Source organism: Cephus cinctus, unplaced genomic scaffold (assembly GCF_000341935.2).
Source record: "Cephus cinctus unplaced genomic scaffold, Ccin1 Ccin1_scaffold0013, whole genome shotgun sequence".
NCBI classification, from domain to species: domain Eukaryota; kingdom Metazoa; phylum Arthropoda; class Insecta; order Hymenoptera; family Cephidae; genus Cephus; species Cephus cinctus.
Window position 1 is genome coordinate 930,008 of NW_014332762.1, and position 16,663 is coordinate 946,670.

Genomic DNA, 16,663 nt, shown 5'->3' on the forward strand with positions numbered 1-16,663 from the left:
TGAATTTATAAAAAAACGTAAGCACAAGGAACAAAGTTTATGCAATGATGTCAAAATTTATATTAATAAATCCTCCTACGTAAAAGAGAACTATTTTTATCTCAACAAATTTTTAGAGTATTCTATATAAATTGTCCTTGAATTGTTTCTGTCGAATGGTCATTGTCATTATTACCTAAGATAGAGTTAAATAGTTTCTAAAGACACTGCAATATTTTTCAGTAATAAATCGCCGCAGTGAATATTACAACACAATTGTTTTTCATTTGCTAGAAATATGTGTAAATCAAAGCTATAACGAAATAATTTCGTAGTGTGTAAAAGAAACACAAATCAAACATCACTTCACTTATTTCATATGTGACCAATTGCAAGACTCGATCAAATCGAAGGAATTATACACAATATAATAAGCTAGTACGTCCTAGTACAAGAGAATAAATATTTAACATACAATACCGATAACTGTAAGCCGAGGACAACCTGATTCATTGAGTTTGTTATAATAGCATCAACAATATTTGCAGCACGTATGTATACGCCATACATATATGTCTCTGCACAACATATTTTTAATGATCCAAAGTCATTAATAGATTCAGTAAGAGCGGCTATTGTCCACACGCCCATCTAATATTAAACATCTCTCCCTGCAAGGACACCAGACGAAATAGACTTTCAAAGAAAATATCAGTTCAAGCGATACAGTTATCGGAAAGTTTACCTTGTGTTTCCAAATACCTGGAGGCTAATTAACGGTAGCAGGGAAGTGAGGGTCACATATATAAGGGGTTGTAAATCTTAAGACAAGACAGTCTCGCGTGAACTGTTGACCCAAGAGGCAAGACTACTGAATTATGTTGATTTATTTTAAATAACGTGACTATAAAGTTCGTCAACGTAATCATTCGCTTAAAGTACTTCAACCAGTAGGGCACAGTTCAATCTGGTGTTTGCCTACGCTTTATTATAATGAGAACTCAACTGTTATTGGTTGCTGTGGTCGTAGGAGTTTTTGCTCTGTGCCAGGCACAGGATATTTCTCTTTTACTGAACGACAGAAATTATGTCGAGAAACAGATTAATTGTGTAGTCGGTAAAGGATCGTGTGATAGAATAGGACAGCAGATCAAAGGTAATTTATACATTGTCATGTAAATACTTAAAAATGTAGTGCCGTTTATTGCTAACGGCTGAAGTTTGAATTTGCTCCAGTGTCGTTATTCTGATTAATGACGGTTTAATGATTATTTTATATTTGCAGTTTTGCTACCGGAAGTACTGAATAATCAGTGCTCACGATGCTCTCCCCAACAGGCTCAGAATGCTCGGAAACTGGTCGATTTTATGAAACAACGTTATCCCAACGAATGGCGCATCATTCTTAAACGTTTTTCTGGACGTCAGGGTTGAAAATTGCATTTAGATATAAATATTAAGCACTGAAAAGTTATATTTATAATAAGAATAAATCGTACTGTTATTCATTTTAATTTTTGTGTCTCGTTATATACATTCTAGCGATATAATTGTCAAAGAAATTAATTACAGACTTTCGTTCATATAAATAAAGTGGAATGATGTCGTATAGACGAATCGATCTGGACCAGCATACGTGAAGCCATTAGGATTGAGTAAAATGGACAAAATAAATTTTTGTTTAACGTTTCAATAATTTAATACTTCGTTGCATAATTACAATAGTAAATTAAATAAGTTCATACCAGGTACGTGTGAACAAAAATGTATGTGATGGACTTTTCCATAATTTGAATTTTGAATTTCCATGTCTTTGTCTCTTCGTTCTTCTTCTCTTCACTTTACTTTCTCCTTTCACGCACGTTCGTATTTCGTCACATCCCATTAAGGACGCGTGTTTTTACCAGAATAACGAGAAAGGAAAAACACGAACGCTTACCGGTTTATCGAACCGATTGATCTATGCCTTCATTTTCAAAGAATAGAACGCTCGTTGATTTCTTGCTGTAAGTCGATTCGTGCTTATCCATTCTATAAAGGTTTTTAGGTATGCATTAACTTTTTCATTCAAAAAGTCTCGGCAGTATTTCTAGTTCTTTCTGAGTAACATTGAAAAGAGTGCTCTTAATGCTGAAGATACTTTAGAAGAAGAGTCCCTGGTAAGTGTCTGGCGCCATACTTGAATGTGCATTGGTCAATGCACAGCAGTTTCAAGAATTACTGAAAACACTAAAGAATGAAATAAGAGTGAATAAATTCACCTCAGTATTTTACAGAATTTAACCTTTAGTTAATATATTTTTCTAATACTTTAGAATGACGATTCGAAACATCAAATTGAAGATCCAGATATAGCATCAAGTTTCTTCTTATGCAATCAGAGAATAAAGTAGGTCAAAACCTCGATGCATCCGGCATACGAATAACACTGCCAAACCGTTCTAATGGTACTTCATAAAGGTAATGCACCAAGCAATAAATGACAAATGTTAAAATACCAATGCATTCTGAACGAAGCTCTATTGATTTTCTGCAAAATAAATTATACGATAGTATACGTCTATTGCCATTGGCAAACTTTATTAGCATCTTTGCCACTTGACATGCACCAAAGGTTTACATGCGTTACAAAAGTGGAAAGGGAATAAGAGAAACAAGGAAAATTCACGAATTCTTTAACAATGATTTGGCTACTGCTTTTAAAAGCGTCACAGATACATTGAACGCATATATGAAGTTTACACCTGAATTATACTGGTACAACAACCAAACCTTGATTGACGTAGTACGAATCAAAGGCAGCAATGCGCAAATAGTATAATAGATGGAAATCTAGTTCACGCTCAACACGTCTTCGGTTCAAAGTCACGTTAAATTTTCATAAAATCCCAGCCAAATGAACGTAGGCTCCGGATGAGTACACAAGGCGGGTATTCCTTCGTTTAATCTTGTTTAAGTAACCACAAGGGAAGGGGGTTCAATGCATTCTTGTAACAGCCTGCACGTCCATGTGTATTTAGCATCTGATGTGCGTGAGCCATTATAGAAAGAGACCCCTCCAGTGCATACTCAACTATATAAAAGGTAGCGTTGCACGACGGCCACTTGGTCCCTCAACATTTGCCGTGAACACTTGCTTCATAGTCCTTCGAGAGTCTCTTTTTTTTGAGAAAGCCTTTCTTCTTTGATATCGTGCAGTCATTGGTTAAAAAATAAAACAATAAGGAAAGTCATTCTATACTGTGTGGAAGTACAGAATTTTTGTGGTAACTAAACAAGGGAGGATCCCAGGAAGAAATTTCTAAATCGTTGAAACACTGGTGAGCTTCTTTGAAGGAATAAGAAGAGAATATAAAATGAAGGCGTGTCTCATCCTCCTCGTTTTGGTGACTGCAGCTTTTGCTGCTGAGAAATATCCAAGCAAATACGACGACATAGACGTTGAGAGGATCTTGTCTAACAGCCGAGTCCTTACTAATTATATTCGTTGTATGCTGGATGAGGGATCCTGCACCGCTGAAGGACGAGAATTGAAAAGTATGTATTTTTCTGTTTTACATGAGTTTTGTCTTTTCTTGTTTCGATTGGTTGTTTCGAATATTGTATAGTGTTTTATGTTCATTCATCTTTCGAGTGCTACCTTTTTATCTTATTACGCCTGTGTGCATCTGCAGTTGCAACAGAGTTCAACATACTCTCACTGATTGCATAAGGCCCACTTTGAACTTTCTCGCTTGAGTTGTACTGGGTTAAGTTGTGCAGTCTCTAGGCGGCCACGCAGCATTTCGTTCCTTGTTAAATAAATATAAACTTTTACGATTATATAGTAGAATAATTGCAATATTAATCTTTAATATCGAAGTTCACGATGACGTATGTTTAGCTAATCAATGATGACTCTCGTGAAAAAGCGAGTACAAGGACAATACAAATAATTCAATGCAGGACCTATAAGGATATCTCATGTAATTAAATTTTGTAAGGCAATCAGACAGGCTATTGTCTACGGATCGTGTTAAAATTCCTAATGTGCATTTGTTATTATTCATTATATATATCTGGAGAATTTATTGTTTTTGCAAGATGAAAATTGATTACTTCGTCAAGGATGTAACTAGATTTGCTTACAATTAGTAGAGATAATGCATTTGTTTGGTTTTGATTTTAGAAACTCTACCAGATGCTTTAGCGACTGGGTGCACCAAGTGCAATGAAAAACAAAGAGCCACTGCTGAGAAAGTCATAAATCACCTTCGCACAAAAAGACCGAGAGATTGGGATCGTCTCATCACCAAGTATGATCCTCAAGGAGAATACAAGAAACGGTTTGACGCGATGGAAGCTGCCAAGAAGGTCTAAACTCAGGAGTGGGCGCGATTGACCGTACGATGATGAAAATTAAATGTTTTCTTTGAAACAGATGATACTGTGTTCTAATACTTTGCATTTTGTAAATTATGTTCGTAATAAACGAAACTTGTAAAACATGCATGTTTCTTATTTTGCAAAAAAAGAAGAAAGAAGATAATTACGATTAGGATAGGCATGTAAAAAATCACAACTGGCATTGTCGTGTATTATTGAATTGTTCATTTGCTTGAAGGTATCTTTTTTTTTTAATACAAAAACCTTAATTAGTTTACTATAATGATGCGCGCTTTACAGGTATTAAACAATCGTGTAGTATGTGGGATATTCACATCACATATCTGTAGGTATGAATTAATGAAATTCTCTTGAATACTTGATAACGCTTCATGCTAATGAAAGGTAAACACATATAGAAAGCTACCTTAGTGGTTTTGGTATTGCTTCTTAATCCACACGTCTCTTTTTGACTAATGATCCAAGCTGAAATAATCGATAGAAGATATTGTGTGTAAACTATGAGAATTATAGTAATAGCTTGAACAAGGTATATACATACAAGATCAGAAATTGCTGGAAGATTACTCGTTTGATCTGGAACAGCAGTTTCCTGTTCACGAGTTTCTTTTGGTTGACTTGCTTTCTTCATGTTTCTATGTTGGGGGAATGTTGGCATCAATTTCGGATCGCATGCTATAAAGAAAAATAATTGTGTCAGTCAATTTTCAAGATACATCTCAGGCAGAAAGAAAAACAGTGTTTAGATTCTAACGTAGGGGTGCTTCCTTGAAGTAGCTACTTTGAAGACATTCTTCGGCTGTTGCCCGTTTTTTCGGATCGTACATGAAGAGGAAGTTTAACAGTCTTAAACCAGCAGCACTTAGCCATGGAAATCTTTGTTTCAAGTTGTTGTAAGGCTGCTGCTTCAATGTAAAGTTTTGTAGCGCAGGTAACGAATTGAATTCTGGCCAAATAGCTTCGCTAGGCGTTCCTAACAAGTCTACAATTAATTCGAGCTGAGCGATTTCAGATCTTCCTGGTAAAAGCGGTCTGTGTCCTAATAATTCTCCTGAAATTTGAAATGAAAAGGTCTTTTACAGGAAACGTTGAACTAGATTATTTAAATTTATGGGTATCATTATATTTACTTACCTAAAATACAACCAGCCGCCCACATATCAACTGATGTCGTTTGCGTTTTAGCTTGTAGTAATAATTCAGGAGCTCTGTACCACAGAGTTACAACTCTTGGAGTCATTGGTTTTAATGGCAACCCGAACCATCTTGCCAAACCAAAGTCTGCGATTTTTACGCAACCCTTATCTGTCATTAAGAGATTTGATACTTTCAAATCTCTGTGTACAATGAAATTATGATGTAAATAATGTAAACCCTTAAGGACTTGTAGAACGATGCATTTCACTTGACTCTCAGAGAAGGGTGATTGCATATTATCCAATAAGCTGGCTAAGTCTTGTTCACAGTATTCCATTGCAAGAAATATACTTTCCAAACTTCGTCCTACGACTACTTCTTTCAAGTGTACTATATTTTCATGACGGCATGATAGAAGTACGCTAATTTCTCTAAGGCCGCTTACTGGCAAACCATCCTTTTCATGCTCCATACGAACTTTTTTTAAAGCTACAACTTTGTCAGTTTTAGTGTCTCTTGCTCGGTACACAATTCCATAGGTGCCTTCTCCAATGCGATTAAGTTTTTCAAATTCCGATACAAATCTGCATTTACCGAGCTGTAGAGAAAATGTCAAAATTATCACTTTGATAAATACTAAGCATATTTAACAATACAAAATAATATCTAGCTTTGAATTACAATATCTTGTTCTGGTATTTCCATAGGTTTGCCAGTTAAGAATGATGTTAAGACTCCTTTTCTTGTAATTGGAGCAGAGGGGTCTGGTCCAGCATCGGATGATGCTTTTTTATCAGTGTCAAGATGTTCTCCCGACTTCTTCCCCATATTTTCTTCTGAAATAGTATGGACAATAGTAAAGCCTGCATCACCCACTACTTATTACAAATTAAAGTTAAGTAATATAATAATTCTTTAAATACATGGGAGAATCAATAATATTCAAGACATTAAAAAACAGTATATTCTACTTTAGTGTTCAAAAACCTAACGATCATAAATTTATATAAATATTGAAAACGTAATAGAAGTAAATTATTGAATACAAAATTGGTTTAGAGCATAATTTAATATAACCTAATTTGCCGACAAAACTGCAAAAAATATCTTTTAGAAATACCTTTCGTCATATTGACTATGAATTTTTAATGTGGAATATTTGCTGAAGGAAAATCAGTGCTCTTTTGCAATATAGCTTTCACTTTTCATACACAATCTATCGATGCGTTCAAATACACATGAATAAGTTTGTTTAATAATTGTGGAACAATGAACATAATGAAAATTACTAGAATTAAAATTCGCCTCAGAATCTATTGGTAAGCCTGACAAATGTGTCTCCGATTCAGCTAATATTCGGTATTAACCAATAGTATTCAATGTGAATAGACTATTGGCTATAAGATCAGTTGGTAAATTTTGTAAACCAATGGCATCTTCACATTTCCCAAAATTTATTACTTTTTCCAATGATCCACAACATGTGAATTACCCCTTACATTTCCTTCTGTATCTTGAATCCCGGAATAATATACGTTTTTGGCGCGGAATCAAGAGCTGTGGCTGTCAAAAAAGTAGGTACTGTGGCAGTAATGAATTTGGAGCGCAATTGCATTTTGTGTAAATAATAATAATTTTGCGGGAAAAATGACGACTATTGTTGAAACAGCGATTATTCAAACTAGTGAAATTAATAAAAGTGATACAATGAATGTCACTGACAGTAATAGCATCATAACAAATCCATTCAATAATGAATCAGACATGCTGTCTAAGGACAACTCAAAGGAGAATGAAATTGATAATTCCAAGAATCAGGATAAGAATGATAGTATACAGATATTAACAAATGTCTTGGAGAATAATAAGAATGAAACAACATTTGAAATGACAGATAACAAGTTAGAAAATGCAAAGAGGGTCAGTGAAGAAACTGTATTAATAGATTCCATATGTGGAAATAATCATATTAGTAAAACTGAGGAAGATATCGGTGAACTTATATCAATGAACAGCGAAGACGTGATTCCTGATGATGGGGATGATGACATACAAAAATCAATACACAAAAACATGTTAAGCATTGTAGACAGTGAATCGGAGGATGAGGACTTCTCATCGTTGTTTCAACAGAAGGATAATACTCCAAAAGATGATTTTAATCCTGGTGCAACTATTGGTACAAATCCATTGAAATATACAAAAGTTTCCTATAGTAAAAGTCGGAGAATTCTGGACAGTGATTCTGACGCGGACGAACCTTCTGGTATTAAAAATGATGGTGATGATGAGAACCACAGCATTACAAGTAATTCTGATTCAGACAAATCAGTACAAAAGTCAAAGGTAACTAGAAATACATTTTTCCAATTCTAGCTTTCATAATCTAAGTACAATTATGGTAGGAATTGATATATTTAACAAATTATTTGTAGCCAAATGGAAATAAGATCAATGACTTAATAGATTCTGATTCTGATGACGATAATAATCAGAATACTCGAAATGACTTCGCTGAAGAAGATCACAATGATCAAAAATCTGCTGAGCAGATACTGAAAAAGGCAACTAAAAAGAGAACGGTATTACATGTGTAAATAATAAATAAAATACACATTTATGGGCGCTTGAAATTTTATATTATTGAAATAATATTTTAATACAGCAAACTGCAAGGTCATCGAAGGAAGAAGCAATGAGACAAATAAGGAGCGAAAGTCAACGGCTTGTACGAGAGTCAAATGTTTCTTTACCTTATCATAGACCTAAACAAAGGACTTTACAAGAGTTTCTAAACAGAAGAAAACTTGTTTCTACCCTCCCCAAAGCACCAACTACTGCTGCTAAAGTCAGAATGTCTTCAAATATAGTGAGGTAAACAAACTATTGTATTCCTTAATTCATTGAAATTCATTAAACCTTCAAAATATTTATTTTAATTCGTTGTTGAACCTGTTACAATTAACAATTTATGTTTTTACATTATTTTATGTTAGCGTAATCTTTTATTTTTGTTTTGTACAGCCAAGTTCTGAAAGAGAAGGAAAAAGAGGCAGAACTCTTTTACAAATCTTCTGATTCAGAAGAAGAAACAAATGATAAAGAATTACCAAAAGAAACGCCTGTACATATTAATGTTACAAATGATCTCACAACAGTTTCAAACAACGCAGATAGTACAGATATCGAGGAAACGCAAAAAATGATGAACGGCAACGTACAGAACGCTCACAATAAGAAAGAAATAATTCGACAAGGGACTTATGAACTTGGAGTTCCACGGAAATTGTTTGGCCTAGACTCGGAAGAAATAAATGAGCAGGAGAATGTTGAGACAGAAGAGCAGGAGGAAAATATTCAAAAGCCTGTTAAGGAATATAAACATGGGTTAAAGGAAGTCAGTGTTCCAAGACAATTATTTGGGAATGATTATCAGGATGACACTGACTCCAATACAAAGAGGAAAGACATACAGGAATCAAATACGCCTGATACATTACAAAATCGAAATAATGACGACGGTCAGTCGGACACAATCGATACATTAATAAAATCGCTGGAAGACGAAATTAATAAGAGTAATGTTAAAGAAAACACTCTAAAAGAGACAGATAATTTGGTGGAAGCAGATGACGATATTCTATTAGAAATGGCAAAAGATGATGTTAAAATTGTTGAACCTGACGAGCAACAACATGTCAAAGATAAGGAATCATTACCTGCGAACAATACGATTTCCGAAACGCCATTTATAAGTAATAAAGAATTGGCTAAATTAAATAAGAAAGATAATATAAGCACAAGTTCAGTAATTAATCAAGTTGATAAATCAGATTCATCTAAGATGGAGGAAACTGAATTATCAACACCTATTGGTCACGTATATGGATTACCGTTCCCTGAATTTGAAGATGATATACCAATAGAAAAACCAAGTGCTATAAAGAAAAAAATATTGCCAAATGTCCCAAATGTTAGGCCTACGTTGAGAGGAATCTCAGGAATGGTCATTGACTTCTCGCAGGATGTCAAGCCAAGTAAAGAAGGTGTAAATAATTTGATGAATAGATTTTTAAAACACACTGCTATTATAAACAAAGCTGAAACTGTTACAGACGTAACTGTGATACATACGGAGATCACTGCTGATGGCGTAACCGCAACAAAGCAAGTTATCCCGTACAAAATAGAGGGTGAAAAGAATGATTCAGAACTGAATAAACCTGGGGCAAAACATGTACGTCTAAGGGAAGAACTGAAACAGAAAATGTTTACTAAACGTACTGAAGAATGGGAACAGAAGGAACAGGAAATGAAGACGTTGGAAAAGGAACTGTATGGTGATGAGAAAAGTACTTGCGGAATGGACGACGAGGAACTAGAAGAAGAGATAGAAGAACTTAGTGGCAGTGGGGAAAGTGAACCGGAAGAAGATGATATGCCTCTTAGGGAAAACAAACAAAAGAAAAACTGTCCTTTTTTGGATAACGAAGCAGAAGTTAGTGATGAGGAGGACATACAAAAAACTGGGGATGATGATGATGATGAAGACGAATACTGTGAGAAGGAAAGAAATGTTAATAACGAAGAGAAAGAAATTGATTACGATGAAGAAGAAGATGAGCATGAGGAGGACCAGGAAGAACAGGAGCAAGATGAAGATGAGGATGATGATGACGATGAAGATGATACAAAGGAAGATGGTTTGCATGAAGCAAGAAAACGAAAGAGAATTGTAAAGGCGTTTGATGAAAATTCAAATGAATCAACACAATCTGACGATAAGACCGTTAACACTGAAAAACCTTCTTTTACTAGAACTAAAACCGACATAGATATGTTTGACACAGATGGTAATAATGACTGGATAAGTGACGAAGAGGATGAACTTCCTGCTTTTCAACCACGCAATAACACAAGTGATATAAGAAGTCAAGCGTGCCAAACACCATTGGTTACAACAAATTGCCTCAGTTTTGTCTCTCCGATAACACAATTGACAGCTTTGAATACTCATATGGAATCTGCCAAGAAACAAACTCCAACCAATGATGTTTACTCTCTACCAATTACTGATCTGCCGTCTACAGAGAAAACACCAGTAATTAAAAGCTTAGGCGATCGTAGTTTGGATAAACGTATTGGCCCGCAGAAAAAGTTATTTGAAGAGGATACAGAATTAGTTAAAGATGAAGAACTAATGGAAGTGTGTTCAGGAAGATTTACTGCAACAGAAAACATTGAAAAAGATCTATCTGCTTTATTAGATTCTTCTATGCAGACAAAATCTTCAGAAGTGCAATTATTGAATATTTTCTCAGGATCTTTTTCTACGCAGCAATCACAGGAGAACCAGGAAGAGAATTCTCGTGTTGACATTGAGGAAGATTCATCTGAGAGTACAAGACTGACATTGGAAAAGAATTCTCAGTTATCTGTGAAGAGTCCCATTAAGAATAAGAAGTCCGAGACTCCTTGGACAGCACTGAGAGTCGTTTCTACCGATGAGGAAGAGGAGATTCTTAGAGATACTAATGATGAAATAGTTAAGAAGAAGAAGCTAACGAAGAAGAAGGTGAAGAAATTAGAATTGTCTGACGAAGAAGATAGTGACGCTGAGCGTTTAACCGAAGTGGACGAAGATGAGGAGGAGCAAGAGGAAAATTGCGAGCTCGAAAACGAAGAGAAATATATTGATTACGACTCAGAAGAGAATGAAATCGTGGTCGTACCAAAGAAAGAAATAAAGAAAGTCGCAGCAACATTTCTGGAGAATGAAGCAGAGTTGAGCGAGAGTGAATGGGGTTCCGCAGATGAGGATGAAAAAGATTTGGATAAGCTTGAGTACGAAGAGGGTGACAATGAGGAGATTGATGAAAATCAAATGAAAGATCAATTGGGAAGAATTCACATGAGACAGGTACTAGATGATGATCAGAGAAACGTTAGGATGATCAAAGAATTACTTTTTGAAGATGGTGACTTGTATACTGATGGCGCTGGTCGCGAAAGAAAATTTAGATGGAAGAATATGGGTAATTTATTGATATTGGAAATTTTTATTATTTCCTATAATCCAACTATTATCGATAATTACGATCATCAATGATATTAAATAATCATTTTGTAATTAGATAACTTTGGAGAGGACGTCAATAATCCATTAGGCGATAACGCTGATGCAACATTAGAAATTACAGAGGAGGAGAACGAATTACAATGGCGTAAACTACGACTTGAAAGAGAAAAGTTTTTAGAGGAGAAAAAGGTATTTATATCGATACAGTAAATTGATTTTTTATTACATTATTAATATAATTCATTATTGAACGAACTATTTATTTTGATATAGAAATCAGGCGAGATAAAGGATGATATTGAGGAGGATATGGGAAGCAGTCAGTTTTTTAAATTAGGTATGAAGGCATTACAAAAACGCAAATGCGTTCAAAGCGGGAGTCAAGATAGTTCAAATGGGCTGTCTAAGTCAACAGACCCAATAATGCCACGTACTATTTTGGATTTGTTAGATAGTCCTACGATTGGGGCAAAGTCTTCGATATTACGAGTAAGCCTACAGTTTATCAAGTATTCAAGACCCTTCGATTTTTAATTTGGAACGAGAACTATATAATTCGTATTTACAGACTGCAGTGAAGCGTGGCTCTTTCCTAGCCAGAGGAGAAGAATCGTTAGCGCGTTTGGCTGCAATGGTAAATCAAAATACAGAGACAACAATTTGCGGTGCCAAAAATAGTAGAAATTTTGTATTTGCGCACGTGAGTCCAGCAATCAAAAACGATGAAGAAAATCAAGAAACGACCGACGAAAATATCTCAGATAATAACGTACGTCTAGGATAACTATATCAAGTATTTCTCATGTTGCACTATAATATGTTAATCAATTTCATTAGTTACAGACTCGTAAAAGAAAATCCAACGCAGGAGTAACACCCAGAACTGCGAAAAAAAAGAAAATCGAAGCATCGACGTCAAAGGGAAAGAAACTATTTTTATAAATAACGCGCATGTAAGAAAGTCTAATTTTTTAAATATAGTAAATATAAAAAATATAATTATTATTGTAGACCATTTATTCAAGGATGTAAATAAAAGAGATATCTTTTGCAATGATACACGCGTATTGTAACATTTTTATTATCCCGCTTCTAAATTCCATTGTAATTCGATCGTTCCATAATTAAGACTTCTATCACTACATTTCACTCCTTTGAAATTTGTTTAAACCTGCTAATTACTACTTACACTACATCGTCTGACACACGCCTTTCCAGTAGTACACTCCTACCGTACATCGGAAATTATATCTTTTCCCAGGTTCGCTAAAAAATCGTAGAATAACGTACAGACAGAATTAAATAATAAATTGAACACCCTTAAAAAAAATCATGCAACCCTAAAGAAAAATGTAGCCAAGGGTCATTCACCTGAAAATGGAAACTAGTTCCTGTTCGACTGTCTAGTACGAATTAGACAATGACAAAATGTTAAGTAACCCACCTGGTGTAAAACAGAAGATCAGAAGGTACCGCTTTGTCAATATATCGTATTACTCAAGCCATTTAGAACCAAGTACACAAAGCTCAGTAACAGTAATCCAGTCTATTTAAAATAATGAATCCCTAACTGAGAAATTTTTAATAATTAAAATGTAGGATTCCCTGTTAAGATTTCATCTACAAAACGTATATATTCCCGTTGAGCGAAAGCATCCGATTACATCACGGCCCTGCGAATAACATTATATGGAAACACGGTGAGCGATACGACGACATAGAAAAAGAGGAACGATACTACGCTAGCTGTGTATGTTTAATGTAACTCTAGCCAATAATGCACATCCTGGCCTAGGGCAACCTTATGCCTCTCGTGCACTGGGTAAACACAGTAAAGGTGGGGCATAGGTACCGAGTAAGCATCGGGAACAACATAACCCTACTTAAAATGCTCATCGAGGAAGCCGTTATAGCATAAGGTGAAGGACCTCAGTTAGTAAAACGATTTCGATCGAATGAAATAGTCAGGGGATTGGTAACCTTTCTAAAATGTCCACAGGAAATGACTTGACCCGTAATAACATATTCACAATAAATACCCACGTATGTCTTTCAGCTCATAATGCGTCGAAGAGTCCATCGTTGCACGTCACAGTCTACAAGGTTCAAAAGAAGGCAAAGTATTTTCCACCATGTCTCAGAAAGGTATCCAAGTAAACCACAAAGTAATAGCTGTCGCTTAGACTGCGGAGATGTTGGAAAATGGGTACCAGCCATCGAGGGTAGAGATGTTCGGCAGGATAGACTCAGAGACGAAGGATAAGGGTGGTTTGTTGCGTAAGCCGATTAGGGCATCACAGCACTCGCTCCTCTGCCACCGAATGGAAGCGAAGGGATGCTGGTGAGCAGGCAGGAGCCTAGCAAGGACACATTAAAATCGCATCAAATATGTAGAACTATCCCGTTCCCGGGGCTTTGCTTACCGTACCGACAGGGCAAAACGCGCTACAGTCTCCCTAGGTAAAAAGCTTATATATATCCATACATATACATACACTCACTTATAGCTATAGCCAAAGTGTCTTTACCTACCTGCATTTCATTTTTCTTTACCAAGTTATTTACATTGGCCTACTGTCTTTTTGTCTAGTGGGTGATTCGAAATAAATTGTACTGACATGTAATTTTGAATTAACGTATTTCCAATCTTTAAAAGATACCGTATCCTGCTATTAAATCAATTCTACAGTTTTGAGGTTCAAGGTATGATTGGTAGTGTGAGAGTCAGCCTTGTTTTTTTACTGTTCGTAAAAATTTTATCCACCGTAAACGTAATATTACGTAACGGACAGATGGTACCAACCTGATGTAAGTAATTAACCTAAACCTCTGCAATATTCAAGGAAGAAATAAGCGTAGGCTTATACGATCGACTTATGTGTACGGTGGAGCCTTTGCATATACAATAAGTACCTACAGAAACGGAGGCTTTAAAGTTATGGTTTCTTTTCATTTGGTTTCTCCTTCCCAGCAAAAGACATATTCGCCGTTGACGGTAAACATAGAGATTACGGTTGACAAGCGTAGATGTGTTATGGTCGAAGAATATTTACTCATTTTCAAGAAAGCATGTAATTTCGCCTTGAAAATAAGTCCTGAGACGAGGGTGCACGAAGGACATATTTAAATTATGATTTCCCGGAGTTCTTTTTTAAGTAATGAAAAAGCAATCGAACTATTTACATATGGCATTCAGTCTCTATACGATCGTATATCTGGACATATATGAATTAAACATATGAATTTTCGATATTCATTAATATACTTTGCGCAAAATTTATTTTATCAAGTAAGCACTGTGTATTTTATCATCTGCATGTTTTATGATTAAACTTTTCCGTTTTAATGTGATTATTTTTTTTCTAGCGATAATCCAAAGTATTAAAACAAAATACTTTACCACGGTCTGGTCAACCACGTAGCCAATGAAATAGTCATGGAAAATCTGTATCGATCCATTCTATCTCACGTTAATTTCACCATTTTCTACGCTACAGTAGAAATTCATATGCATTTGGCCAATGGTAACACAGAATTGTACGAGTCCTTGCCTGTATACCACATTACTAATTGTACTGAGCGTGTGGACGATTAATAGTGTTTTAAGGTAAAACCGGATAAGACGATAAAAGAATCTAAAATTATTAGAGCAGTGCACATAATCTTGTCGAACAGATTGACAAATAATAATTGATAATAATTGCGTTGATTGTAGACTTGTCGCCGTTCTTTGATCAACGTCTTGAGAGCATCTCGAGTGCACTCGTCCAATTACAGCGTGATTGTCCAGCCTCCGGGAATCCCTCAGGGGTGCAGATTAACCGAGAGAATCGGCTCAGCACATACAGAGAACATATGAGAGAATACAGCAGACGAACCATACCATACGAAGCCGTCGCTCATATCGCGAAATTATTTACAACTAATACTCGAACGTGCCCGACCACTAATTACCTAATCAGCTCAAAAGATTATAATGGTGCATTCAATTCAGGAGCGTTGAAGAAACTTACGGTTATCATATCACGCGAATAAAAAGAATAATAATAATCTAATAGCATATGTGCATTTACTAAAGAGACAAGAGACTTGCTATTTTGCAATTTGTTCAGAAGTGAAATTTTTAATCGGCTTTTTTTAATACGAATTTTCCGGAGCTCCGAAAGTAACTTCAGAGTTAATTAATTTTATGTAGCACAGTTTACTTTCCTGGAACTTATAATAGAGTGCACTGAGTACAGTGTAGATATAGGTAAACGTGTGTCGAATACAATTTTGTAATTGTAGTGCTTTCCACGCCACGGAATAGACAAGAGAGTAGTTTAGCTATCTGACTTCGAGAGGATTGATTAATACATGGTACAGTAGAACACCCCTTGGTGGCAATTGTAGGGTTGAACGTGAAACGGGTATATAGACATCAGTCGAGACACAGTGGTTGAACTTAAGAAGGGGAAAGGGAGTAGGATTAAGGGTATAAATGGTTTTTTCTTTCTTAGTCTTTGTTGGCACGATTGTTGGTATTTCATATGTATACTAAAGAGTATGAAGTATGATTTAATGTATGAGAAATGGAAAATTGAAATCTTATGAAAAACATGGACCATGAGACTGAAGAGTAATTGATTCTGATGATTGAAAGAACATAGTGTTGAAGCATTCAGATAATTTGTGTTGAACGTGAATGAGAATTCAACTACGATGAAGTCTTCTGGTATTATGAACACATGTCATATAATGCATTACTATTTCCATATTCTCTTTGAAAATTACTGTTACCATTTCGTCCGTATACAGAGACAGTAGATTCTTATCAGACTTGTAAGGTGCGACATTCTTCCTGGAATAGGAAAACGTTTCGTATGGACAATAAACAGTACTTTAAAAGAATGAATTCTTTGAAAAAAATATTTTTGTATGATTAAATTCAAAAATCGAATATCTAAGTATTATCCACTAGTCTGGCATATACTATCTTCTAATATAGGAAATGCATTTAAAAAATGAACAATTCTATGACTGTACAGTTGCAGTGGAAGAACTTCTGAAAGTACAGGTAAAAATACTACTTGGTCTGATTAT

General features: G+C 35.4%; 4 protein-coding genes across 7 annotated transcripts; 3 read left to right on the forward strand and 1 right to left on the reverse strand.

Annotated features, from left to right (window-relative positions):
- The first annotated feature begins 672 nt into the window (after window positions 1-672).
- On the forward strand, window positions 673-1,672 carry LOC107262986 (ejaculatory bulb-specific protein 3). Its single transcript, XM_015729758.2, has 2 exons — window positions 673-1,135; window positions 1,265-1,672. Exons 1-2 carry the CDS (start codon window positions 973-975, stop codon window positions 1,411-1,413), a joined length of 312 nt encoding a protein of 103 aa, XP_015585244.1. The 5' UTR covers window positions 673-972; the 3' UTR covers window positions 1,414-1,672.
- Window positions 1,673-2,823: 1,151 nt separating this feature from the next.
- LOC107262980 (ejaculatory bulb-specific protein 3) lies at window positions 2,824-4,468 on the forward strand. Its single transcript, XM_015729745.2, has 2 exons — window positions 2,824-3,516; window positions 4,148-4,468. Exons 1-2 carry the CDS (start codon window positions 3,336-3,338, stop codon window positions 4,336-4,338), a joined length of 372 nt encoding a protein of 123 aa, XP_015585231.1. The 5' UTR covers window positions 2,824-3,335; the 3' UTR covers window positions 4,339-4,468.
- On the reverse strand, window positions 3,510-13,774 carry LOC107262950 (cyclin-dependent kinase 10). 3 transcript variants are annotated; one of them, XM_015729685.2, is made up of 7 exons: window positions 13,625-13,774; window positions 6,184-6,338; window positions 5,500-6,100; window positions 5,120-5,416; window positions 4,907-5,040; window positions 4,772-4,830; window positions 3,510-3,770 (listed from the first exon to the last, which is right to left on the reverse strand). In XM_015729685.2, the coding sequence occupies exons 1-6, from the start codon at window positions 13,659-13,661 to the stop codon at window positions 4,795-4,797; spliced, it is 1,260 nt and encodes a 419-aa protein (XP_015585171.1). In that variant the 5' UTR covers window positions 13,662-13,774; the 3' UTR covers window positions 3,510-3,770; window positions 4,772-4,794. The 3 variants fall into 3 exon arrangements, with proteins under 3 accessions (XP_015585171.1, XP_015585161.1, XP_015585181.1); XM_015729675.2 differs by lacking the exon at window positions 3,510-3,770 and having other exon boundaries at window positions 4,547-4,830; XM_015729695.2 differs by lacking the exons at window positions 3,510-3,770; window positions 13,625-13,774 and adding an exon at window positions 6,623-6,796 and having other exon boundaries at window positions 4,547-4,830.
- LOC107262795 (claspin) lies at window positions 6,995-12,640 on the forward strand. Of its 2 annotated transcripts, XM_015729344.2 has the most exons (8): window positions 6,998-7,848; window positions 7,938-8,084; window positions 8,168-8,376; window positions 8,527-11,537; window positions 11,637-11,770; window positions 11,855-12,070; window positions 12,150-12,350; window positions 12,419-12,640. In XM_015729344.2, the coding sequence occupies exons 1-8, from the start codon at window positions 7,150-7,152 to the stop codon at window positions 12,521-12,523; spliced, it is 4,722 nt and encodes a 1,573-aa protein (XP_015584830.1). In that variant the 5' UTR covers window positions 6,998-7,149; the 3' UTR covers window positions 12,524-12,640. The 2 variants fall into 2 exon arrangements, 1 of the variants encoding a protein (XP_015584830.1); XR_003058834.1 differs by lacking the exons at window positions 12,150-12,350; window positions 12,419-12,640 and having other exon boundaries at window positions 6,995-7,848; window positions 8,527-11,422; window positions 11,478-11,537; window positions 11,855-11,995.
- Window positions 13,775-16,663: the final 2,889 nt, after the last annotated feature.